This window comes from Wolffia australiana, chromosome 10 (genome assembly GCF_029677425.1).
Source record: "Wolffia australiana isolate 7733 chromosome 10, ASM2967742v1".
Taxonomy (NCBI): domain Eukaryota; kingdom Viridiplantae; phylum Streptophyta; class Magnoliopsida; order Alismatales; family Araceae; genus Wolffia; species Wolffia australiana.
Window position 1 is genome coordinate 4,209,039 of NC_135844.1, and position 27,236 is coordinate 4,236,274.

At 44.7% G+C, this 27,236-nt stretch overlaps 1 protein-coding gene, 1 long non-coding RNA gene and 1 other non-coding gene across 5 annotated transcripts; 1 reads left to right on the forward strand and 2 right to left on the reverse strand.

Moving 5' to 3' along the window:
* The first annotated feature begins 285 nt into the window (after positions 1 to 285).
* Positions 286 to 393, forward strand: LOC144708982 (small nucleolar RNA R71). Its single transcript, XR_013582929.1, has one exon. It is a non-coding gene; the product is annotated as a small nucleolar RNA R71 (small nucleolar RNA).
* Positions 394 to 11,667: 11,274 nt separating this feature from the next.
* On the reverse strand, positions 11,668 to 13,748 carry LOC144708656 (wax ester synthase/diacylglycerol acyltransferase 11-like). Of its 2 annotated transcripts, none has more exons than XM_078582072.1 (7): positions 13,539 to 13,748; positions 12,905 to 13,465; positions 12,759 to 12,805; positions 12,596 to 12,683; positions 12,308 to 12,517; positions 12,030 to 12,167; positions 11,668 to 11,946 (listed from the first exon to the last, which is right to left on the reverse strand). In XM_078582072.1, the coding sequence occupies exons 1-7, from the start codon at positions 13,707 to 13,709 to the stop codon at positions 11,785 to 11,787; spliced, it is 1,377 nt and encodes a 458-aa protein (XP_078438198.1). In that variant the 5' UTR covers positions 13,710 to 13,748; the 3' UTR covers positions 11,668 to 11,784. The 2 variants fall into 2 exon arrangements, with proteins under 2 accessions (XP_078438198.1, XP_078438197.1); XM_078582071.1 differs by having other exon boundaries at positions 12,596 to 12,660; positions 12,733 to 12,805; positions 13,539 to 13,746.
* Positions 13,749 to 14,538: 790 nt separating this feature from the next.
* On the reverse strand, positions 14,539 to 24,249 carry LOC144708657 (uncharacterized). 2 transcript variants are annotated; one of them, XR_013582827.1, is made up of 5 exons: positions 23,179 to 24,249; positions 19,791 to 20,823; positions 16,071 to 16,212; positions 15,297 to 15,347; positions 14,539 to 15,205 (listed from the first exon to the last, which is right to left on the reverse strand). It is a non-coding gene; the product is annotated as an uncharacterized LOC144708657 (long non-coding RNA). The 2 variants fall into 2 exon arrangements; XR_013582826.1 differs by having other exon boundaries at positions 14,539 to 16,212.
* Between the last annotated feature and the right edge of the window lie 2,987 nt (positions 24,250 to 27,236).

Here is a 27,236-nt window from a genome sequence, read left to right on the forward strand (position 1 = left end):
TCCATGGCTTTTCCCATCATGACACCTATTTTTTTTTCAATTCGATCCATAGTAATCTGGGGTTCAACCCCCCGAACATCCAACAGTCCACCTTTCTGAGGAGCAACCCTAACATGATTGGAGGCATCTTGGTGATATGCTAAATTGTCGGACATCTTTTGTAGGAGTGCCATGACTTCATCTTCGTACATATCTGCTCTTGCTCCTCCACTTGAAATATCAACTCTTCCTTTTTCGACATCATTCAAGCCTTCATAAAAAATTTGCACTAGCTCCCATTTTTGGATGCCATGGTGGGGGCACTTCCTAATGAGCCCCATCAATCTCTCCCATGCTTCGCTAAAGGTATCATTTCCCTGCTGAAAATTTATAATCTCCCTTCTGAAAGAGTTTGTCCTCGCCACTGTGTTCACTAAGTCTGATCATGTATTCATGGACTTCATTATAAGCATCACACGTGCACTATAATGAATATGTTGCATTAATGAACATGGAACAAGATGTGGAATGAGTTTTTGGCTTGCCATCCACATATATTTCCATCAGCCTCCCACTTGGACAAAAGCCAATCACTCTCAGTGAACAAACCCTTTGTTTATGAGTGATACTCAAAATAAATTTAGCTAATAACTCCGTCTATGGATTTGCTATAATGTTGGTCACTGGAAAACCTCCATTATTTAATTTCCTACTAAAGCTGATCTTCCTAATCAAGTGAAGTGTTTTAAGAAGTTCTTGAAATTCAGATGAGACCTAGACTATTTCACAAGTGTACATCACCATTGGTGGCAAACAACTATGAAATGTGGTTTATGATCAAATATAAAAATCCAAGGTTAGTGATGAACATTTCAATGACTCTTTCTTCTTTGGAGACTTCAACTATAGTCATGTAGTCCCTTCTCATGATCAAGTTTTAATTTGATCTACTTGAAAACCTTCCAATAGGTTATACTTCCTTATAGTATAAGCATAACTTCAAATGTAGACTTTCTATCATTTCAGTATTATTGAAATCTCAAATTGAGGTAGCCATTGAGTTTCAATCCATCTTCTCCATCAACTAAACTATCTTCTTTTGTCTTATCAAGACATCAATAACATATTTTAGTTCATAACAATTAGAGCTTAGGTCACTTTAGACCTCTCACATAGAATAATGATGTGCATGATTAATCTTATTATAATGGCACAATGAACCTCTCTCAGAGTTTCCCATCCAAAACTCCTTTTGGTGGTGATATCTATGTTTATAGATTTGGAGACTAGTGATAACCTTATTGACCTATCCATATAGATCGGTATTCGCAATACTGAGGTTACTTCTCCAAAATTCCTTCATGGAGAAGATATTTGCAAGTCATTCTTTTATCGAGTATAACATTCCTACATCACTTTCAATGAGTGGAATGTACTCAACATAAACAATATGATACTTATGATTGTATTTGTGCTTCCACTAGTCGTCATGTATACTTGCATGGCTCTTTCTTCATTTTCAATGAAGACATGAAATTTGATCACTCAATCAAAACTCATATTCTAACTTCATAATGCTTGATTCAATCCATAATTAAATTCTAGCAGCTTGCACACTAGGCTGTATAATATTAGTTTGTATCAAATACACCTTCATCCATTTCTTGATTCCATAATCATAGTGTGCTTCTATGGCAAGGAGGACTCTGGTGGGCTGTATCATAGCAGCTAGTGCGAACCTTTACTCCATGAATTTTTCTTTAAACAATTTCAATTTGTCCTTAGACCTGAGGCACCAAAGATGTTTTGTGGACTGGCGGTTGTACTTTGACTCTGGCCAACGAGTTTCTAATCATGAGATTATAAACACTCTTAGTTAGGGTACATCAAGAAGTTCACAAAGATGGTTGAGAGGTCAAGATGGAATCGTCCACTCTCGGTATAAGAGGTGAAAGCTCAAGGAAGATGATGCAATAAAGTCCTTGTCCATGGTAGTGAAATATCAGGAGAAGAATTCTCCAGTGATTTCTGAATGCATCATTATTAACTCGGTTGACCAGATACTGTTTGACAGTTCACCATACCCTAAGTTGTCCAAGGAACATCAAGAGGATGAGGGATTACGTAAATGATAACCGATGATGAAAAGGTTCCATGAGTGAGTCGATACACACTCCTTTGTATCTTCTAGAACACGAGGTGTAGCTTGGCACCCCACGTGTTGGAGTCTTGACCTATCGATTGTGTTAAATCGATCCAACAATAATTAATCTATATGATGATATAGTTAATAAATTTAGAAGGCCAATAAAGGTTATTAGGATACTAGAGTCGTTAATTGGACTGATACATGGGCCTAGAGGGTCACACGCAAATGGTCTTTTGGACGTCAGAAGATATACATACATTTTGGGGTTTTTGGGAAAAATAGCCGCTTAGTATAAATGGGGGAGGGAACTGAAAAAGATTCACCTAGGCCAGAGTTGTTCTGGTGTCCTTCCATTCTTCTACCTTCTCCACACACACCCTATTCATGCCCTAGGCGATTGGGATGACTTAACAATGATGATGGAGGTCGAACGGGGCTCGTCAACGAAAAGGAGGAGATTTGACATATTGACGATAGCGTGGATATATCTAGAGGCAGAAAATATGAGTTGCTCGACTCGGCTCGCTCAGGGATCCATAAAATCATAGATGCAATTCTTGTAGAGTTACTTAATTTAATGATTTTACAGATGCCGTTCGATTTCGTTCAAGTCTTCCGGTGCGAAATGTTTTGATTTGTTTATCCATATCACGGCCTCTAGAAACTAGCATTGGCCCTACACATATTAAAATGATAATGATCATTGTATTATAATATTCTCATATTTTGCTTAGTTATTGTATACATTCATGAATATATTGCATTATAATGAAAAAATATTATATCAATGAATATTGAAATGTCCTTCTCAAATATCCTTTCGACATGTTTACAACAGATGTTTAAATGCCAATGATCGTCGTATTATAATATCCTCATATTTTACTTAGTTATTGCAGGTATTCATGGATATAATGTATTATAATGAAAAAATATCATATCAATGAATATGTGGAATGTGCAATCGGCTTGCATGCAAAAAATATTTCCAACACTCATTTCAAAGCAAACAAACAAAGAACGATAAATACTAGTATTGAATTATTTCTCAGTTAAAATTTTAGGCTGACAAATAAACTCACCATGTTGGCAGTTTGTAATGATGATTCATGATCATTTCCATAAATGTGTATTCTTTGAAACTACTCTAGACAATCCCTAGGAGTCGGTCATCTGCTAGAAGTAAGCTGTACTTTGCCATAATATAACGTTTTTGTCCAGAATAAAGAGGACTAGGAAGGCACAAAAATTTTAGTGTTTTATGTCGGGTTCTATAGGCCTAGATCTAGATGAAGACGACCAAAAAAATTAGTAGAGGAAGACTGTAGCAAAATTGTATGCCATCGATGGAACCATTCAACTAAAAACTTATGCACGGATCACATCCATGATTTATTGGATCCCATGTGAGATACGTCGAGCTACTCAAGTGTGCAACCTCTAGAAATATCCACGCGGTCCTCTGCATATCAGATCTCCTCTTTCTCGTTGACGAGCTCTATTCATTCTTCGTCGTCGTCATTATGCCGCCCTTATCGCATAGGGAATGGAGAAGAGTCATGGGGAGAAAGAAGAAGATGGGAAAGGCCCCTGAACAGGTCTAGGTGTTCAGGGTATTCCCCTGTTTCTACTGAGTATTTTTCATAAAACCCGCAAACATAAGTATATCTTTTGACGTCCAAAATACCATTTGTGTGTGACCCTTTAGGCTTATGTATCAGTCTAGTTAATTGCTTCAACAGCCCAATAACCTTTATTGGCCTTTTAAATTATTTCACCATATCATCATATAGATTAATTAACGTTGGATAGTTGAAGTCTCCAAAATGTGGGGTGCCAAGTTACACCTCATGCTCAACAAGATACAAAATAGTGTGTATTGACTCACTCATGGAACCTATTCGTCATCGGTTACAATGTATTTACAGTTTCTCATCCACTTGATTCTCCAAGGCGATGTAACACGACCGACGCTGGGATCAGAAGCCTCATGTTTCACCTTAGGGAGGGTGAGCTCAATCATGTAATGTAGTGGATATGGCAAACATAAATGTAATGCAAGTGATGATGCAACAATAAAATTACTGAGAAGTATAAATCCGACATCAACAGACACCAACGACCACTAGCCTACATTAAGTATGACCTGGGAATGCCACTAGGCTCAAGATGATCTAGATGACGTGTTGAGGGCGTACGGTGCCAGTACGAGAATTACTCCTTGTGCAAGCACCGTTTGAAGTTCTAACCAAGATCATATAAATAGAAACCTATTCAAACTAACATTTATCTATCTATCACTAACCTAACCTCGGCAGTGGAGACACACGTGGGAGGTACTAAATGAAATAATTTATTGCTTAAGAGGGATTAAGTGTGAGCATACCCAATTTGTGATGGCTAGGCTGACTTTTATTTGAGCGATAGGGAGTTCGGCATGCGACCCCTGGAGAGCAGTCAGGCGATGATGTGCAATGATAAGGCACTAACGAGCGACAACAACAAAGGGAATATCAAAGGCAATGATGTGCATGATGGCAGTGTTCATGAGCACGAGGGTGGAGAAGACAATGCAAAAACAAAGTGGCATGAGCTTAGAGCGGGGCAGCCAGAGCAGCGACGTAAGCAGCAGCAAGCGCGACAACAGGTGCAATGATGATAGAGTGTGGTGGTGTGGAGCCAGCAAAGTGACATGGCCCCGGCTGCATGAAAATAAGTAGCGCACGACGACTAGGCGACAATAGGGTACTACGGTTGTGGCCGCAGGCGGTTGTGGCGACCGCACACTGTTTTGACGGCCAAGGGTGGCTACGGCGGCTCTAATGGCTACGGGTTGATCCAACGGCCACCGACTACTGTGGTGGTTCTGGGCAGCTAAGGGCAAGGGCGACCGTAGGGGCTGAGGGCAATCGAGGGCGGCTTGGGGCTGCCGAGGGTGACTTTGGGGTGGCCAAGAGCCGGCTACAAGGCTGTCACGAGGTGGCCGTTGGATGGGCGAGAGGCAGCCGCGGGCGGCCGAGAGGCGGCCGTGGGGCAACTGAGAGGCGCCCTCAACAACGGTTGGGAGGGCGATTGAGAGCAAGTTGTATCACCGACCGCAGGGGCGATTGAGAACTGGCCGCGAGGGCGGCTACATCCCTTGATGCGGCGATGACCGTGGGGTGCGGAGAGGTGACCGCGACATCGACCATGAGGGCGGCCGTGGGGCCGACCTGGTCGGCGACTGTCGAGCTCCCAAGCAGCTGCGGTGTTGGTCGGGAGGGCGACCGCCGTGCTGGTCACGAGGGCGGCCCTAGGGCCAGGGACGAGGGTGGCCGCGGGGTGGATCATGGCGTTGGATGCAAAGAGTCGGTCACTAGAGGGGCAAATGTTGGCCTTCCATTAAAAATAAAGGGTAGAAGGCTGAATTAAGAGTAATTAGGGCCCTCTATTAGGAGAGAGAAACCCACTAACACGGCCACACATGGGCACACACGCACGCAAACATGTAGGTCCATACAACAGTCCAAACATGTGCAAACAAACAAAAACAAACACATACCCGGCCAACATACATGGCCTACTAAACAAGGAAAATGCAAGGAAAAGATAACATCAAACCTTTGTGGCCCGTTGACGAGGTGGGGTACTTCGAAGGTCGGGTCTCGCGCGTGAGCCCTCGCTAGATAAACGGGTTGGACGGGGTCTTCAAAGCTGGATGGTCTCCATTACTGGGATGACTTAGGGTATTGTCAATTGTCAAACTTCAATCGGTCATCTGAGTTAGTACTGGTGCATTTGGAAATCATCTAAGAACTCTTCTTCAATATTTCACTACTGCGGCCAAGGACTTCATCGTATCGTCTTCATTGAGCTCTCGCCTCTTATACTGAGGGTGGATGATCCCATCTTGACCACTCAATTGTCTTTTTGAATTTCTTGATGCACTTAATAATCAAATTATGTATTGAACTTCAAGTGTTTTTCAAGTGGGTTTGTTTTAGCACACCAAAGGTTTCGTACGAGGGATGACCAAAGCCAAAAGATGTAGGACCATAATGGGGGAATAATCATACATCTTAATCACACTAATATAAAGTAATTTATTTAACTACCCTTCTCCCTACTATGTTGCTGAGAAATCGAGCTATCTGTTCATATTAGTATTGAACATTTCTGTCCTTCATTAATTTAAAGATATTCATTTATATTATCTTCAATATCTACAACAGATTAATATTATTTCTTCTAATATAATAAGAAAATTATCTATATTTTTTATTATATAAATAATTTCACTCCTATGATATTTTGACTCATATGATAAATGAGATGAGTATCTTTCTCGTTTATTTTTTGAAATGAATGATATACATTTTCTCGCAACTGTAGATATAATATTAATTTTATGATTATGTTACGCATATATTTTTTTTAAAACTTCATCAAAACTGATATTCTACCTTCTTCTATTGTTTCCAACCCCTTTTCTATCCATAAATTTGGTATAGTTCTATTGATTTATCTATCTTTTAAATTATATTATCATGGTTTATGATGGAGGACCATCCAGCAGATGGCGGCTCAGCGACGACGACGCCACCCGAGGATGCCACGATGACGCGCCACCAGCTACGCCGAGGCGCTCGAGTCGACGTCCGTCATCCGGGGTTTAAGTACTCCGGGTAAGCAAGGCTTTACCATTTTATTATTTTCATCATCATGTTGTATTTCTTTCCGAATTATGGATTGGGCCATTATCGTAGGGCCCGTCCTCGTCTTTCATTTTATATTTTAGAATTGTATTTGAATTTGTAAGGAGAGACCGAACCACGTTTCACGACGGTTCGATCTTCTCCCCACGCTCTCTTGGCATCCTCCTCCTATATAAGGAGGGCATGCCCAAGGAACATTTGGAAGTTTTTGAATTGAAATTGTTTCAAGAATCTTCCCCATCGTAGTCGTAGCGTAGGGGTTTGGCTAGCCCCACCTCTTCGCCGAGACCACTCCGAGGAGTAGAGCCCACGCCCCATCCGCCGAGATCACTCCGGGCGTGACGTGTTCAACCGCACCGCCGAGATCACCCGCACATTAAAGATTTTCAAGATGCTGTTGAAATCAAGAATCGAGAGAGCATCCATCGAGATCACTCTGGGCGCCGAAGGTTCGCGACGACCACGGCGCCGCGCTGCATTCGAAATCATCTCCAACGAGGAGAACCACCCGCGACTCCACCAAGAACTCACCACGCCAGGTTCTTGGCTCTACCCGCCCATCTCCCCATCCTTCATCCCTCCATCGCTTTCTTGAATCTTCCTCTTCACCCTCATTGTTCTTGACCATCCTCCACCACTTTCCATCGCTTGAATCTTCCTCTTCACCCTCATCGTTTCTTGACCATTCCCACCATCTTCCATCGTTTGACCATAACCACCCCATTCTTGCAGCACCCTTTGGCTTTCCCCTTCTTGATTCGACCGCCACTTCTCCCATTGCCGCCCGCCCAACCCCGATTCCCGACCACCTCGCATCACCGCTCGCGCTGGGACCCGCCTGCGCCGCGACCCACGCCGCGCCATGACCTATTCCGCGCCACTCGCGCCGCGGCTCCGCCAGCGCCGCGGACTCGCGCACAGCCGTGATCCGACAGCGCGCCGCGAGTTCGCGCCCCGCCGCGGCTCCGCCAATCGCCTCGGTTCTGCCGCACGCTGTGGCTCCACGCCGCGCCGAGGCTTCGCCCCGCGTCATCAACCCGCCCTGCGCCGCCGTTCTACCCTGTACCGTGGCTCTGCGCCACCGCCACTGCCAGTCGCGACCGGTGCCGCCCCGTCACTTGCGCCAAGCCACGTTGATCCCTCCCGGCATTCCGGCCTACAACAAGACGAATCCGTCCCCGGAACGCTGTCTCTACGCCCATCTTCGATATGCCGTGGACTACATATTTTAAGGTCAGCTCGTCTCCTCTCCATCCTTAACCAGTATTATTACCTGTTCCAGTGCCGTCCTCCGCTATCGCGTCCGCTGCCGCAACTCATCACTCGACGACGGATTAGGAACAGCCACTGTTGTGAGAGCAGGACTTTCTTGAGGTAGACGGTCTGTCACTTGATCTTTAAATTCCGAACTTGTCAGGGCCGTTAGACGCCCCTCTCGTCTAGACGTCTAGTGGTCTTGAGGGTCATTGGGAGTCTGACTTTCGGATCAATCTATTTGGTGATCGTCACCGTCCATCGCGTTATCTCCTTGTGTCTTAACTGCTCGATCATAAAATCTCATTGTGTTTGCATCATATCATCATTATTCCTGTGACGTGAAACGCGCCGCTCGATCCCGGCCGTCGGCGTTTCGCATCAGTTTATTAAATACTTTAAGGTGCAGCCAAATAGGACTTGGTTGAATGAAGTTCTCAAAACTTTCCTAATTGACAATAGATACATATATCTAGTACTTGCACTTGAATTGAAGCACTAAGTTTTTATTATCATTATTTTTTTATACGGTGTAGGCTTAGTCCCATAAGTCCTATCCTTAATATATCGCCACCATTGATAAATTGCAAATTAACATGATTAATTGATAAATTTTACATTATATTTATGTGTTTTAATGACCATATTTGCATGTTATCATATTAAAATGGAGATAAATGGCTTACAGTTCGATTTTACTATTATTTCTAATTTTTATTATTTTTACATGGTATTTCACCTCATTTTATTGAAGAAATATTTTTGACGGGGCTTTAAATACTTGGCTAAAGGTTGGTAAGGGCTCTCATGAGTTTTCTGAAAATTTTCCATATTTTAAAATAATTTTCTATCCAATATTTTGCCAAGAAATGATTTTTTATTTGAATAATACATATGCTATTTATTTAGCTTTTTTTTATAATAATAATATGCATATATATCAAGGGGCATCCACATCATTTGCCCGAAATTCGGGCAAATATGGGGATGCATCCTTATATATATATATATGAAAAAGACAGAAGAATCGGCATAATCGGCGAAAAGGCGATGATTTCAGTTTTGTATATATACCTTCTCGGTTAGCCACGTGCATTAAATGCACGTGACAACCGTCAAACATGATCTTTTGCACGTGAATTGGTTAGCCGCATGCATGTAATGCACGCGCTAACCAACACACGTGCAACGTTTATTTATTTATTTATTTTCTTTTTAGGTCGTCACCGTGTGCATTTAATGCATGCGCTAACTGACACATGTGAATAAGTGCATGCTGCGTTGATTTGCCACGTGCATTAAATGCACATGGAATCGACGACGCATGTGGACCAAATATTGCGGCTATTTTGTCTTTTTCTGCATATTTTACAAAAAAAATAATACAGGGCGACGTGGCTTGTTTTTGTCCATTCAAAAGGGTTTCAAACACCCAATGATTGTGCGCCGACGACGCGGACAATGACATGTCAGAACACGATCCGAGGAGGCAGAAAATGAGAAAATACTGCGCCAACCAATAGAAAAATGCCATTTCCTACCCTCATGGAGGAGAGATAAAAAATCCAACGACTTAGATTAAACTGCACTAAAACCTTGATATCTTGAGATCTAGACGTTCGATTGGGCTGAAATTTTGAGGGTAGGTTTGTCTTTTCTCACTCTACAATCCAGACGGTTGGATCTTTAAATAGAGGTCTGGAAAAGGGCGAAAATTACTTTTTGAAGCTCTCTCCAAGGATTTGGCCAGGAAGGACACAAGAGTTTCCTTGGAAGTCGACAGTTCTTGATTCTGCACTCACATTTGTAAGTTTTTGATTTGTATATCAATCTTCTTCTTGAACGATTCTAAAACACCAAGGCATGGGCAAAATGTACATGCCCTAAAAGTAGTTTTGAATGAAATTAGCACTACATTTTGATTCTGATTCAAGAACTGTTTTTTGATCTTTAATTCTACATCGATTAGGAACATTTCTGAATCATTATATTTGTAATTTAGGGTCGGATTTCATCTTTTTCCCAAATTCTTCACTTTCCCTCTCCAGGTTAATTTGTCTAGTTTCTCTCTCTAGATTTCAATTTTTACTATTTGGAAATTTAATTAAATATATAAAAAACCTTAAAAAAAAATTGATTTGAAATTTCATTCATCTTGAAGTCCTATTTTAGAATCGCTTTCTTGATTATTAAATTCCCAATTTGAATTCATAAAAATTGTCTTAAAATTTTATGATAATTGGGAAATTTATAATCGAAATTAATCTGATCTTATAACTGAAATAAATCTATCTTGAGCTTTCTGACCGAAATATATAAGATCAAAATTATGTTTTTTTACTTGATTTTGATTAATGAAAAACACTACTAATCATAATGAAGATTTATTAATTGCACAATTAATTCATCTTTGAATTAATTCATTAAAATTGGATAAAAATTCTTACTTGCTGCCTCCCTGTGGTTCGACCCCTTGTTTGCTCTCTAATCTATATTTATTGATCAAGGATATTTATAAATTTTATTGTATAAGTCTAAACATCAAATCAATGACATATTTACACGCATTTTTAGGCTTATCAATCATATATTATATGATAAGACTATAACTGAGAGTTACCCCATGCACCCCACGGCATATTTAAAATATAGTACAAACATGTTAGGATATGTTTTCTGTTTCGTTATTACAATTATTTCTGATAGCATATTATTGAGATGCAAATTTTTATGTTTGCACTGTTAAAGAATGGTATTTACATCCCAAAAATATATTTATGCATTATTACAAAGAAGTGTAATTTCCGTTATACATTCATATGAGATTAAACTACCAGCATTAGTACCCTTATATCAATGCACTGATATTTTAAAAATAATGAAAATAGTCATGATAACTGAAACTATAAAACTATAAACATTTCTTGTTTTTCAAAAACTATGGCTTTAGAAAAGTCTGAAGAAATTAGAACCGACTTCGGTGTTGTCCAAGGTGCACCGTTCGATGATTGACTGAATAAATAGGCCTAAATCTATGCCCCTTCACGAATCGAATAGTCCTTCAACCTTGGTTTGATTCTGATGGTCAGCCTTTCTTCATAAGACCCTACCCACTAAACCTTGCTTACCCTGGTTTTTTCTAACTAAGAGATTTTGCAACTTATATTAGCGTCAGACTGTCAACGCAAATTGACCATGTCATGTGCAACGTCCTTCAATGATGGTTTATTAAATTCAATTGATGCATTGAGTATGTCACTTCACTGACAATAAATAATTAGAGTCATATAATCAGGAGTTGATAAATGAGCATTGACTTTATCACTTCACGGGTGAGTTGATGTCCAGTTGGTCAATGCATTTGATCAACAAAACCATAGATATCTTTTTAACATACCATAGCCATCTCGAGTCCTAAAGCTGTGGTTTGCATTGTTCACAAGCTCTCCAAAGAATGGTTACTTTCAAAGATTTCCTGAAATTCTCTATCCTTATAACAAGAAAATATTTTCAGGTTTTCAGCACGTCATACTGGCTACAATTCCAAATACAAAGAAACAATTTGTATGCAGGACTGTGATATTGTTGAAGTTGTTCTATTTAATCATAAATTTTATTCCAAAGATCATAAGGTGTACAATGCTACTGTTTTATACCTGATCCAAAGCGTAGAGTAAAATAAATGATGTGTATGGTGAGAGGAGTATTCTAACATGCGACATCGTCGACATTTAAAATATTTGCAATCATCTCGGTAAGGGCCTCCTCTACATATAGGCACAGGAGCTCGGGTTCTGGAATTACGTCTTCTGCCACAAGGAACTGTAGAAATGCTTTCCCGTTGTATGATATCAAATGGACATCGATTGCCTGTATCATTAATTAAAAGCAACTCCTGTATCAGCCTTCAGCATATTATAGAGAGCCGAAACTTACATTGCATTCATTCTCACCCCAGGCAAACAGCTCAGTGTTACTCCAATGTTCGTGATTAGGTTTGTTCCAAGTTTGATGGGACCCGAAGGACCTACGACATTTGATAAAAGCATGCTTGAATTTTGGCGAAATTTGTAGGTGAGCGGCGCCATATTCTGTACGCAAGTAACAAAAAATGACCCATTTCTGAGAACTGTCAGCATTCCGTATTTTATGCGATAGTTCTTTATCGTACTTGATGAAATACATTTGGTTAGTATTTTTTAACCAGGAAAAATAGATGATTGACAATTACCTCTATTCCGAAAAGTTTGGGTATAAGATTGCAGACTTTCCACGTATATATGGCCTCGAAAGACATCTTTCTCTTATCAATAATACCCTTAGCGGTCCTTACGAATTTCAGAGGATCATCCTTGTTTTCAAGACGGATTGGCAGCAGAAAGAGCCCACATTTGTTCCCCCAGGCAATCTTTTCTTTTTTTTGTATAGACCGCAGAATTTCCTGCAGATGTATCATGCTTAAGATTCCTTAATAGTCATAAAACGGCAACATGTGTAAACTATAATGGAGAAGCTAAACCTTTGACCCTTGACCTCTAATATTCACAGCCACCATCCCAGATACAGTAGGATTCTCCATACCCTCTGACCCCACAATCGTCAGATAGCTGTAAACGGAAACTAATTTTATTGACATCCATTAATTTAGAAACTCACCCTTGACTAACTTTTGGCCAACATACTTCGAAATTCCGTAAGATACAAGACCGACAAATACATCATTGATCGTCTGCAAAACAAGAAATAATCAATCAGTGTCAAATAAACACCCTGATCATAGGTACTAGATATTTGTCAGCCCAAAGTTATCATTTTAAAGCAGACTGACCGCGTCGAGCTTGTTTTTCACGGCCTTCAAGTCATCCAAGCGTAACGTGACGGAAGCCATCTTTCTGGGGGCAGTTTCCAGACCTCCTCGCACGGTTAAGTACAATTCCTCTCGCTTAACATATGGGTGTCTTAAAAACGCTACAGCGTAGGGAAGCGTATACAATACTCCTTTCAGCGTTTGCCACACACTTGCTCCTCCTTTTACTAGCTGGGCAACAAAATTTGTTTTCTTCTTACTTCTGACGTCAGATATAGGGACGTCTTCAACCGGGGCATCACAACAAGAAAGAAACAGCGCCAGAAGGGAAACACAATCGCCAAGACAGTGATGCAACCGTAGCACAAGAGCACGGTGCCTCTTAGGCAGTATGTGAACCTCCCAGAGCGGCGAATTCCGACTAACCGCCGCCATCGATGGCAGCGAAACTAAGTATTTGTTGATGTAAGCCTGGGTGTTGCCATCTTCTTCTTCTTCTTCCTCTGGCACGATAATTATGTGGTCGATAACATTAAGCGAAGGAAGCTCCTTCCAGTGCGGTCGACCACGCTTTTCAATCACCTGTACATCACACAAAAAAATGAGAGGAGTTTCAAATAGGAGATGCGAGGCTTGTTCGTCTTCAAGTTCTAACCACTGAACGTAGCCGTGGGCAAGTTTTGGGGAGGGACGCGAGAGCTACTTTCACTGCGAACATATCAACGGGATTCTGAAATTGTACGAAGCTGTCGATCGATGCGTCGAATTCTCGCCGGAGATACATTCTCCCTGCAGGGGAAAGCGGCTCGTTGTATCCTACTTCCATCCTTCAAAGGTTTAAAATATCCCTTAACTTAAGTTCTCTCTTTCTATATATTCGTCTAAGGCTCACCTATTAATCGCTTAGCCTTCTTCTAAGGTAACGCGTGCTCCTTTATTCATACGTCCAAGTCAATACGTTGATTCGTATCTTATTTCGATTTCAGTATTCCCAACGCCGCTTGAATGGGTCCCGCTCTCTCTACCTTTGCCTGGGCTAACTGGCAACGACATTGACATTCAACAGCCAGCGACTGAAAAATGATGACAGACGCATCCGTCTATTTAGAAGAAAGGGAATAAACACACGGCAAAGAAGGAAATTTCTTTTTGAACAGATATCATTTGGACCCTCGTTTTCGTCGCCGATTTCTAAACAACTTTAACCAAAAAACGGTGGAGAAAGATTTTGATATGCTTAACAGGTTGACGCAAAATAAACGTCCGTTTAGTTAGATTATTAGTGCGAAATCTCAGGTAACAAATCGTCGATAAGACTCCAATTAGAAACAACATCCGTTATTTACAAATATGTCGCCATCTTTTATAAATGCGAGTCACATGTCTCGCCAGTGTCAATTCCATTCGCCGACTCCACACCGCCAATGATTTACTAAAGGTTAGCATCAATTGATATCAAGGGAAGGGGGAGATGGGCAGACGATTACACTGGTGGAACTGGCTCATTATCTTGACTTAAAACTGCCGGCCCATTTAAACTTTGGAAGAAGATTGTCACGCCATCGACCATCCTTTCATGAAGAGCAGAAAATCTGGGCAGTGCGGCGGCGGAAGGAATGAGACAACTGTTGGGTTTAATCTTGACCTGTGGAAGTTAAATGACAGTTGAGGTTTTGAAAAGTAATAGAAAATATCTGCCTCTCTCTCTGTTGGAGAAACAATGACCCGGATGTAATAAATCCAAACCCAAGATGCTATGGTAGAAATGCAGAATCAACTTAGACAAGTTAAATGTGTCGACGTATAGAGACAGATAATAAGAACCTCCTTGCATCACCGGTGTGACGTCAACATCCAAGGCTCTTGGTGCAGGACACTGACTTTTCAAGTAGTACAGTTGAGCAAATCCTTCTTGAACTCCCAAGGCAAGGGAGTAACCACCAAGGAGGAGTGATGAAGACAATAAACAAGAGAAAGAGGGAGGAGAAGAGCGTAAGAGACAAGAAGAATAAACAATAAAAAAACCCTTGACGGCTGTAGTTCCGATTAGGGTTCAAGGGTGATGAACACCCTTATAATTATAGAGAAATGAGCCCCTAAATAGGCCATTTACTCTCAAAGGACAAGAAAGGAAGGGGATGCCTCAATTCCGTGCTCCCTCGCTCAAAGGGGGCTTTGACTAGTCAAGCCCCCCCTCTCCCGCATTTCCGTGGTGGGGGGCCTGACAAAATCCAAAAAACTCCACCGCGGACGATACCCCAGTCACGCTAGGTTTTCTTGTCGCTTTCCCACGTCGCAAGCGCTCCACCTCCATCAAGGTACCTGCAACATGCACGAAGTCGAAACAATATTTGAACTTCTCCATCATGACGACCTTCATCAACATATAAGCGGCATTCTCCTCCGTGTGCACCTTCTAAAGAATAATCTCCACCGAATTCAACAGCTCCATGATCTTTTGACACTGCACATCAATGTGCACATCAAAATCAACATCAACATAACCACATACTAAAAGTGAACTCCCTTTGTCGAAGAGATATCCCATATCAGTTGTGCCCTTCAAATATTGAAGAATCTATTTCACCGCACACTAATGTTCCGTCAGCGGATTAGTGACTGTCCAACCGATATCCGTCTGGTATCCGATATCCGGAAAAAAACTGGGACAATGTCTGAAATCAGATATCGGATATCGTTCGATATCCGTCCTCTAGGTCAAGACGGATTTTGATAACAGATATCAGGGGGGTAAGAACAAAATGGGTAGCGGATACCAGATATCGGATTTTGATATCCGGATAGCAGAACTGGTGTCCGGCTATTGATATCTGGTATCTACAATAAAAATAAATTTTAGCATCACATTCGATAAGTAATCTACATCAATGTCGTATGCTTTTGGTGTATTTTCAACCTCAGTTAATATACAGAGTGCAAGATTTTTATTTTCTTCCAAATGGGATAACAGGATTAAAGGTTAATGTAAACTCTGAATCCAGTTATGCCACATGGAAGAACTTAGAAATTTTACTTTGTATATATATTAAATGAGTCAGACTATACAGTAAACGATAAAATTGTTGGGTTCTAGAGGCCTAGATCTGGATGAACAAATCAAAACGATGCGCAGCGGAAGACTCTTTGCGAATCGAACGGCATCAACGAAAAATATTAAAACGATTACCTTTGCACGAATCTCATTCGTGATTTCTTCAATCCCGGAGTGAGATGAGTCAAGCTGCTCAAGTGTGCAGCCTCTAGACGTATCCACCCGGTCCTCGGCGCGTCGGATCTCCTCCTTCTCGTTGACGAGCCCCGTTCTTTCTCTGTCGGCGTCGTTACATCGTCCCGATCACATCAGGGATGGAGAGGGGGTGTGGGGAGAATGGAGAAGAAGGGAAAGGCCCCTGAACAATTCTGGCCGGGGTGAATTTCGTTCAGGGCCTTCCCCTATTTATACTAAGTGGGTATTTTTCATAAAAACCCCCAAAACTTAAGTATATCTTCCAACGTCCGAAAGACCATTTGCGTGTCACCCTCTTGGCCCATGTATCAGTCTAGTTAACGACTCCAACGGCCCAATAACCTTTATTGGCCTTCCAAATTAATTAACTATATCATCATATAGATTAATTAACGCCGGATCCATTTAACCCAATCGATAGGTCGAGACTCCGACACGTGGGGTGCCAAGCTACACCTCCTGTCCTAGAAGATACAAAGGAGTGTGTATCGACTCACTCATGGAATCTGTTCATCATCGGTTATTGTGTATGTATAATCCCTCATCCACTTGACGCTCCTTGGATGACTTAGGATATGGTCAAGTGTCAAACCCTAGTCGATCATCCGAGTTAGTATTGATGCATTCGGAACTCATCGAAGAACTCTTCTCCGATATTTCCCTACCTTGGCCAAGGACTTCATAGCATCATCTTTCTTGGGCTGTCACCTCTTATACTGAGTGTGTACGATCCCATCTTGACCAGTCAATCGTCTTCGTGTACTTCTTGATGCACTCGAACTAAGACCGTTTAGAATTCCATGATTAGAGACTCGTTGACCATAGCCAAAGTACAACCGTCCGTCCACAAGATGTCTTTGGTGTCTCAGGTCTAAGGACCACTTACACAACCGTGATGTGAATCAACCTGGTTGACATTTTGGTATAATACCATTCAGGGATTCGTACGGATCAATTTAGTGAACTCTTTCCACTAAAGAGCATCCACTATCTATCCTTAGTGTCGCCACACTAATGGCTACGGGACCGGCCATACTCATCATATGAGTGAGGCTAGATAGTGCTCTTCTATCCGGATACTTCGATGTCCTTCTCGCGTATCCTTCGAATAGGAATGTTCAGAACACATGCTTAAAGACTAGTGATCTCCGCATGACAATCTCATCATAGTTCACTAAGTCCGATCATGTATTCATGGACTTTATTATACGCATCACACGTGCACTATAATAAATATGATCTATTAATGAATGTGGAACGAGATGTGGAATGTGTGATTGGCTTGCCGGCCACATATATTTCCATCAAAAATGAATTTTAATCTACAACCGCTACATTTAAAGCACCTTATAAATGTTGGTTATTTAATAAACTAACACATCGCCCAATAAGTAGAGCTGAAAATTTCCATTTTCTTCCATATGCGATAAAATGATCTAGAGTTTGATCTTAAACTCTGAATTCTATTATCCCATATGGAAAAATTTGAAAAGATTCAGATGTATATATTAAACAAGCCACTATATCAATAAAAAAGCTCCCCAATTACCCTCTTGCCCACGTTGATCCATTCTAACTGCTGATTAATTATGGGTTAATAATATTTTTAAATATCCTCTCTAACGTGGCTGTCAAAATCTGATATCCACGCTAGATATCCGATATCGTCATCCTCTTCCAAAGAGAGAGGCAGATAATGACATCGCGATGGATACCGATATCAGATATTGATATTATAGCAACCGATATCTGATATCGATATCCAATATCTGGATATTGAAAAAAACGGATAACAAAAATTTGATTTTTGATATCCATTGCAACATCAGTCCTGATACCGGAATCTGATATCGGTATCAGGACGGGTGAACCCTACTCGGATTGCTCATAAACTTGCTCATCAGTCTAACTGCCTGAGCGATATCCAGCCTTGTATATGCCACATTATACATGAGAGAACCAACGACACTAGCATAGGGAATTGACTTCATTTCAGCGATGTCTTCAGCAACTTCAGGTCTCTAAGCAGTGGACAACCTGAAATGGTTATCTAGAGGAGTATTCATTGATTTAGCATTCCTTGTACCAAACATGCCAACAATCTTCTCAAGATAGCTCATTTGAGTCAACCATAGATGAACATTCACACGGTCTATAAATCTCCATTCCAAGGATCTTCTTTGCAGCTCAAAGATTCTTCATTTCAATTTCCCCTCTCAACAATGCCCTTATCGTACAATCTCATATAAATTCTTTGAAGCACTAATCATATCATCCGTATAGAGCATCACATATGTAGGAGAATAATCATCGCACATCCTCATGTAGACGCAGTAATCAATTTGCACCTTGAATATCCAATACGCACTGGGTCAAACTTCTTGTACCACAGCCTCAGGGATTGCTTCAGCCCATACTAGGACTTCCTTAACCTACGCATAAGGTTCTCCGCTCCCGGTACAACAAAGACTTCGTGTTGCTACATGTAGATCACTTCCTCCAAATCACCACCAAAGAATTGATGGAAACATATTGGGCCAGCAAGCCAATCACACATTCCACATCATGTTCCATGTTCATTAATAGATCATATTCATTATAGTGCACGTGCCATGCTTAAATGTGTGATCGGACTTGGTGAATTATGATGAGATTATAATACGGAGATCACTAGTCTTTAAGCATGTGTTCAAAACATTCATATTCAAAGGATACACGAGAAGGACATCGAAGTATCCGGATAGAATAGCACTGTCTAGCCGCACTCATATGATGAGTATGGACGGTCCTATAGCCATTAGTGTGGAGACACTAAGGATAGATAGTGGGTGCTCTTGGGTGGAAATAGTTCACTGAATTGATCCGCACGAATATCTAAATGTTATTATACCAGACTGTCAATCATGTTGATTCATGTCACGGTTGTGTAAGTGGTCCTTATATCTGAGACACCAAAGACGTCTTGTGGACGGACGGTTGTATTCTGGTGATGGCCAACGAGTCTCTAATCATGGGATTCTAAATGGTCTTAGTTTGGGTACATCAAGAAGTTCACGAAGACGATTGAGTGGTCCAGATGGGATCGTACACCCTCAGTATAAGGGGTGACAGCCCAAGAAAGATGATGCGACGAAGTCCTTGGCCAAGGTAGGGAAATATCGGAGAAGAGTTCTTCGATGAGTTCTGAATGCATCAATACTAACTCGGATGATCGACTAGGGTTTGACAATGGACCATACCCTAAGCCATTCAAGGAGTGTCAAAAGGATGAGGAATTATACATACACTGTAACTGATGACAAACTGACGTAGGACGACTACGGGGTAGGCGAGGAAGGGCGGGACGACATGACTAAGGGTAGGATAGGCGTGAGGGATAAAACAATCCACAAAAATTCACGGTCGGATCTGGACTTTAAAACCGATGAAAATGTGGTGGTGCAGCTCCGACCCTTATCAAGGGCGGGAGTACTGTCTTCCCCCACCGCGACGATGCCTAAGTACCGAAATCAATACGTCGAATTCGCGTCGCGAGGAAACACTCGAGAGGTAGGTTGAAGAAGCAGAGAATCCAAACCAATTCAGATTCCGACGGCGGTGGAAACTTCCCAAGAAAACACTAGATGGAGAACACGTCGACACCAAAGAGTTCAGGCGTACCTCAGCACCGTAGTGCGTGAAGATGTTGCGGGCAATTCTGAACGTGATGAGGCTGGGCGAATCCGGGCGTTGAGTGGCCCACTGGACGAGGACGAGGCTGGACGCTCCGGGCGTTGAATGGCCCTGGTTATGTGCGGTTGTCGTGGGTGCAGCGTCAAGCATGGGCGAACACCCGCGCACGCGAAGCGTGTGAAGGGTGCGCGAAGCGCATGGAGCGCGCGGGCGCGGAGTGCGGCGGAGCGCACCCGGGCGCGCACAGCGCGCGCAGCTTGAAGCGGCGACGGCGTCCGAATAGGGGCAGCTGGAGTACGGTCTCGGGCGGCCCTGGCGAAGGCTGTCGGGGCAGGCGAGGGTGGTGCATAGGCGGCGCGCGGACGGCAGGCGGGCGGCGCGCGGGCGACGCGCGGGCAGCCTTGGTGGCCCCTTGGCGGACTACTTGGGTAGCCTTGGGTGAGAGAGAGAGAAAGGGAGAGAGAAAGAGAGAATGGAGAGAAAGAGAGAGGAGAGGGGAGGCCGACGTCGCAAGGCCGCGGTAGTGGCGGCAGCGGCAGCGGCGGCGGCGGCGACGACTAGGGTTTGGAAGGTGAAAGATAGGGGAGGCTGGGCAATCCTCCAAGAAGAGTTAAACAAAAACTCGATTCTTGAATTATGATTGCCTAATGTTTCTTGAATACAATAGCCTATATATAGCCCTTGGAGGAAAGAGAAAATGACAAGAAAATAAAGACGTGCGCCGTGTCATGCCAAAGGGCAGTTGTTGATCTGCCTCTGGCGTCGTGTCATGACGCGCGAAGGACGTGCATGGTTGGAGACGTGCTTGTCGACGGTTGTGGCATGTTGACTTCGGTTGACTCTGGTTGACGGTGGTCCATAGCGGGCGTGTTGACTCCGGTTGACCGAGGTGACGCGTTTAGTGCTGAAGTGTTGGCGTCCTCGCCATCACAAACAGGTTCCATGCGTGAGTCGATACACACTCCTTTGTATCTTTAGGACACGAGGTGTAGCTTGGCACCCCACGTGTCGGAGACTCAACCTATCGATTGGGTGCAATGAATCCGACGTTAATTAATCTATATGATGATATAGTTAATTAATTTGGAAGGCCAATAAAGGTTATTGGGCTGCTGGAGTCGTTAAGTAGAGTGGTACATGGGCCTAGAGGGTTTGACGCAAATGGACTTTTAGACGTCGGAAGATATACTTAAGTTTTGTGGGTTTTATGAAAACTAGTCACTTAATATAAATAGGGGAAGGCCCTGAACGAAATTCACCCATGCCAGAATTGTTTAGGGGCCTTTCCCCTTCTTCTCCGATCTCCCAACACTCCCTCTCCGTCTCTGATGTGATCGGGACGACGTAACGATGCCGATGGAGAAAGAACAGGTTTCGTCAACGAGAAGGAGGAGATCCAACATGCGGAGGACCGCGTATATGTCTAGAAGCTGCACACGTGAGCAGCTTGACTCAGCTCACTCCGAGATCCAAGAAATCACGGGTGTGATCGGTAGAAAGGTATGTTTTTCTATATTTTTGTTGATGTCGTTCGATTCGTTCAAGTCTTCTGCTGCGAATTGTTTTGATATGTTCATCTAGATCTAGGCCTCAAGAACCCAACACAATGGGCAATTAAATGACCAGGGAGGACCGTGAAAGCTGCCCCCCTCCATCTCACGGCATGGGAGGACCTTCTCAACTCGTTAAAGGGGGCCAAAAGCGACAATTCTCCTATCTTTATCACCGAATTCACAATCTCATTTTTCAAATAAAAATCAGAGGAGGGAATGTTTAAGTTATGCATGGACATATGAGATGAAATTTTAGTGACATAGATAGACATAAGAAATGAGTTATTAGAGGAAGAAATGAATTTCCGATGTACAATTTATCTGAGCCTTGGTAGGTTGTTGGCTGATTTATCATTCAAATATCCGAGGTAACATGATGTGTTGCTCCACTGCCTGGGTACCAATGTGTTTGTATGATCATTGATGGTGTTGGTGAAGGTCTTGGGGTAAGATAATATGCTTAAACTAGGGGATGAGAAGACCTGATGTTTAGTTATGGTGGAGGATTATGAGGAGTCCGTGGTCCAAATTTGTCATCACACACATCTGCACACTTGCCAATCTTTGAAAAACTTTGTCATCCAGGACATGTTCTCGTTGGGTGAGTTGAGTTTTGTGGTCCCTAACGTCTGCACTCACAACCTTAGCCTAATTTGGTGGATCGCATTTGTTGCTGATTTGTATGGGCTTGATTTGCTTCAGGAGGTGTTTCTCTTCACTTCCCACCCCAATACTAAAGGTTAGCATATTTTCTTTAGACCGCAACATAGCAACTATTCCATCAAAGGAAACGAGACTAGTGTGAGTTTTCACGCTAGTCTGGAAAGCTTGATATTATGATCCAATTCCCCAAAAAAGGGTGAACTTTGCGGTATGTTCGGGAATGGTATCCCGACAGCACCAAAAGCAGTGCCAATGCTACGTATTTCTTGACCAAACTCATCAATACATTACGTACCTCGTTGAATGTTGTGCAGCTCGTTTGTTAGCTCAATAACTCTTGACTGTGAACTATAGGAAAGCTCTGTGTTGAGTGGTCTCCATGCTTCGAGGGCAGTGATAATCTCATTTTAGGGCTAAAATTTATCGTGGGTGATTGAGATTATTCAATAAAAATATATTCAACCATAGTTAAAATTCGTCGACGATACCTGGCACGACAAAGATCCCTTTTTTGATCCTGAACTTCCTGATCTTCTCATGGAATATCCCATTTTGGCACTTTCCAAGGCCGCTTCACCTGACTTCATCGAGGTCGAGTCATTTACTCATGCCGATAGACAGTCCCCTCCTAAGCACTCTATTCACTCCTAGCGGGCAGCCCATGACGATGACCCGAACACTGTCCAAAGACCTTGGGCAGTCTGATGTCGGACATTGTCTAGGATGTCATCCGATAGACACCGAATATGATGGTTTGGTGTTGATAAAGGATGATGGTATCGAACGTTGATGGCGTCGTCATCCGACGGATGCACCCCTAACGGGTTATGTAATTACAACGTGATGAATGGATGTCCTACGTGTCGTACGTGCAGTCTCTGACTCGAGGGAGGCGTCGAGCTCTAAACTTGGACGGGGTCGCCGCATGACTACAACGGTGGCCTCTCAAACCTCGTTAGAGCGACGATGTTGTATACGGCCGAACATAATCTATCCCTTGGGCTCGCACGTAACAGACGTACTCGTCCGTATCGGTAAGACACTAAAATGTCATAGTTCTCTCAATACCTCTCTCACCAACCTAGCCCGAGTGCGGTGGAGTTAAGACAAAAATATACGGAAAAAGGTAAATAAACGAGCGACAGGAGAGGACGGCGTACCTCGTCGGGGGTGGCTAATCATGTAGTGTCTTTCACGGTCGGCGGCGATCGGAGCGGGTGTGGAAGAGAGTTACCGGAGAGATCACGATGGCTCGACAGGTGATATAATGCTGGAGCGCTGACAAAGATCAGAGGAATCGGGGAGAGCGAGAGATCAAGAAGTGAGCAAGATGGCGAAGGCTGATCAAGTCGAGGTGTAGTCAGGTCAGCAGACACATCCAGTGGGAAGGCACTAGAGATCCTAGCAATGATGGCAAACACAGCGCACGGCACCGGTGAAGGTTGGGGGCGTCGTAGGTGTCAGTTGCTCGAACGGTGTAGGGCACAAGTCGGCAGTTTGACGGTCGCCTGTTGATACCAATGCGGGCTTGCACGACGAGGAGAGCACTAAGTGGGGTTGGCATTCCGGAGCACCGTTGGTGCCTCGTATGGCCCTGGGTAGAAGGGTCGCACTAGTCCTTGAGTAGTTCCACGAGCCAATCGGACGAATAACGATCCCGTGAGCGACAGATCTCCTTGATAGGTTGTTGGCGGCCAGGGCCCTTCGGATCAGTTTGAACCTGGTCAAGAAGACCTAGATCTCGATCTATCGTGTTTCACTGGTTGGGAGAATTCAGCGATCCACAACTGCGGCGCAAGTGTCCGATATCCCACCGGTAAGGTCCGGTCCATGCGCAAGTCGATGGGGAAGGGGAAAATTTGCTCGTCCCTCTCGTCCGGTGTGTGGATAAAGAGAATTATGTAGGGAGAGGAAAAAACACAGCCGATCTGACTCCTGACGGTGGAGATCCGTTGTGGCCTACCCGTCCGTGTTGTGTGGCGGTGGCGTCATGAGAAAATTGACCAAGAAGGGGGCTGTCGGAAGCCTAATCGGTGAGTTCTGGCAGAGGGATTTTCGTCTGCGGTGGAGGGAATTTCTTCGCCCAAGGCTGGCTTTGGAGGGCGGCCTGAACAACTCCCTTTCAGTTCTCTTCTTTCTTCCTGCCTTTTCTTCTCCCTCAATTTCTATTCCCTTTTTCTTCTTCTCTAAACGAGGGAGGGAAACCAGAAAAACAACGTAAAATTCTTCTCGATTTCTCCTGGTCTGAATCGTCTAGGCCGCTATCTCTTCCCTTATAAAGGGGAGAGGTAAAATTGGGTCAAAAGGGGGGAAGAAAAGGGTCCATTAAGGGGGCCCTTATATAATGGGCCCCCTCATTACAAGGTAAAAGGGGATAAAATAAAACAAAATAAAACAAGTAGAAAAAGGACAAGACAAGGGGAAATGGAGAGGATCCAAAAGACTAAGGATTCCTTCACTTTGACGGTGAAAACACAAACATGGGGTGCATTGCCATGCTAAGCAAATGGGACGAACGTGAAGAAAACATGAGACACAACTAGGAAAACAATGAAAATCAAATGGAATAATCGTGCATTTCTTTCACCCGGTCCTCGACGACGACGCCGGGTGGCTTGGACGATGTTGATGATGATCCTTAATGGCGTGCGCCATCACAGAAAGTTGTACTCCCAGTGCCTACACCAGTGCCAAACTCTCATCTCACGCCTACACGTTCAAACATTGTCATCCAGCGACCCAAGATAGCTATAGCCAGAGATAGCTTGGAGCCCGAGACATTCCTACACACCACCTCAACACCTAGAACCACCTACATGCGCCCATTAGCCACGTTAGATGCCATGGGGACAACAATAGCGATGACAACCACTAGGCGACAGATACCATGTCACGATTACCTGCGCCAATCTAATCAGCCGGCCCCAACACAGTACTTGACACATGGTGATGTAATACGACCTGCCGGGATCGGTCGGCTCGTATTACACCACAGGAATCGATGAGTAGGTTCGTAATTTTTTTTATGGATGTATGCCGATAAATGATGTTGTCGAGTGAGCAATTAATCGGCTGTTCACAAATATGGGAAGAAGATCCACGTCAATCAATGGGAAGATACTGATCCTAGATCGAACTCCCAATGACCCGCTGGACCGACTCGACGACTAAGCGGAGAGGGGCGTTTAACGGCCCTAGGGTGTTCGGCGTTTAAGTCAACAATTACCCTTTCAATCCCAAGTAAAATCCCGACACTTGACGAGGTAATACTGGAACAGGTAATAATACTGGAATTAAGGGAGAGGAGACGAGTAGGTACCTGGTGTCGATAGTCCATGACACAAGTCGCTCCCAAATCAATGACGAAGCTTGGTCCGACGACGGGTGGTGGGACGGGCAGCCACTTGGCGTGCGGACACGGATGGATGCACAGGTGTGGGCAGGTTCGCGATTGCTAGCGGGCGCAGGTCGCGCGGATGCGGCCAGGTGCAGGCGGCGTGAGCGGGAGCGGTTGGGACGCGGGCACGGGTGGCGAGGCGCAGCGGCGGCGGCGGGCGCGCGGCGCTGGCGCAGGCAGCGCGCTGGCGTGGTGGCGCGGGCGCGATGGGGTGAGGGTGGCGCGCGGGTGCGGGCGGCGTGGGGCACGGGCGCGCGCGAGGCGCGGCGCGCGCTGGTGCGGGTGGCGCGGCGCGACGGGCGCGCGCAGGCGGCGCGCGCGGGCGTGGGCGGCGATGGATGAGGGTCGCGCGGGCGGGCGTAGCGCGCGTGGGCGTACGCGTTAGCGCGGCGCGGCGCGCGTGCTGCGCGAGGGCGGCGCGCGGGCGGCGCGCAAGCGGCGCGCGGGGGGCGTGCGGGCGGCGCGTGGGCGGCGCGTGGGCGGCGCGCGGCGGCGGCGCGCGGGCGGTGCGGGGCGGCGCGCGGCGCGTGGCGCTGGCGCGGGCGGCGCGTGGCGCAGGCGCTTGCCGGCAAGAGCGCTCGCGGCGCGGTGGCGCTAACGCTGGCGCGCGCGACGCGGGCGATGCGCAGATGCGGGCGGCTCACGAGGGCGAGCGGCGCGCGGGCTTGGGGCCGGCACGCGGGCGCACAGGCGCTGGTGAGAACGGAGGTTGGCGACAGTGGAGGCAACGGTGGCGGAGGCGGCTGCGGCGGCGAGTCGAATCTCGAGCCCAAGAAAGGGCTTCTTGAGCTGTAACTGCCCCCAAGAAACCTTCAAGATGATGGTTTCTTGGATGATTCTTGGGGACCTTGGGTAGGATCTTGTGGATCCTGTGGAAGGCAAGCGTCGGCGTCGGACATGCGGCCTCGGGCACCTTCGGAGTGATCTCAACGAAAGCTTCTTCAGCTCCAGGCGGCGACGACTTCTTGAATTCTTTACTCGTCCTGGAGTAGGCTCAACGGAACGCTTGGACACGTTGTCACGGAGTGATCTCAATGTAAGGACGAGGGCTCGAAGCACGGAGTGGTCTCGACATGGGCGAGGCTAGCCGGACCTCTCTACTCTCTACTCTCTACGATAGTGGAGACTAAAGTTGGATTTCTTTTCAACAAATGACTCAAATGTTCCTTGGCAATGCTATCCCCTTATATAGTGAGGATAGGTGCCAAGTGAACGTGGGGAGAGGACGAACCATCTCAAGACGTGGTTCGGCCTCTCCTTACAATTTGAAAATAAAACCAAAATTGCAAAAGTAAAAGACGAAGGCGAGGCCCAACATTGGCCCAGTCCATGAAATCCAGAAACACAAGCAAAACATAAACAAACACAAGGGAGATAGAGATGCTTACGCGGGGTACTTGAACCCCGGGTGGCGGGGATCGACGCGAGCTTCCCGTCGTGGCTGATGTCGTCCCGTCGTGACGTCTCCAGGATGGTCCATCACATGGCACTTACTTGTGATCATGCTCTAGTAGTAACCCACTGGCACATGAGGAATCGTATTACTCACCACCTCTTTTAGCAAAGCAGGCAGCGTAGGGACCAGCGCCGACCCATGCACCCTGTAGGGTACCCGGGACTATTACGGAACACCTCGTGCCACCCGGGCGCCAATACCGTCGACTTATGTGCCGGCACCGACCTACACGTTGTTTGACCACTATGTTGTCCTGGCACCACCCACTACACAACCGTCTGCACTTGCAGCCTACGTGTAATATGCGGCTCTCGGTTAGTACGACCATTAAACCCAGCCGATACCTCCTGTGCCGAGGACCACAG

What these genes read in the sequence shown, in the direction of transcription:
- LOC144708656 (XM_078582071.1), bottom strand. Translation starts at nt 13,709, where the DNA reads ATGGAAGTAGGATACAACGAGCCGCTTTCCCCTGCAGGGAGAATGTAT. An exon ending in TGAAAAACAAGCTCGACGCG is followed by an intron (nt 12,806 to 12,904) that starts GTCAGTCTGCTT and finishes CTTGTTTTGCAG; the next exon opens with ACGATCAATGATGTATTTGT. An exon ending in TTAGAGGTCAAGGGTCAAAG is followed by an intron (nt 12,518 to 12,595) that starts GTTTAGCTTCTC and finishes ATACATCTGCAG; the next exon opens with GAAATTCTGCGGTCTATACA.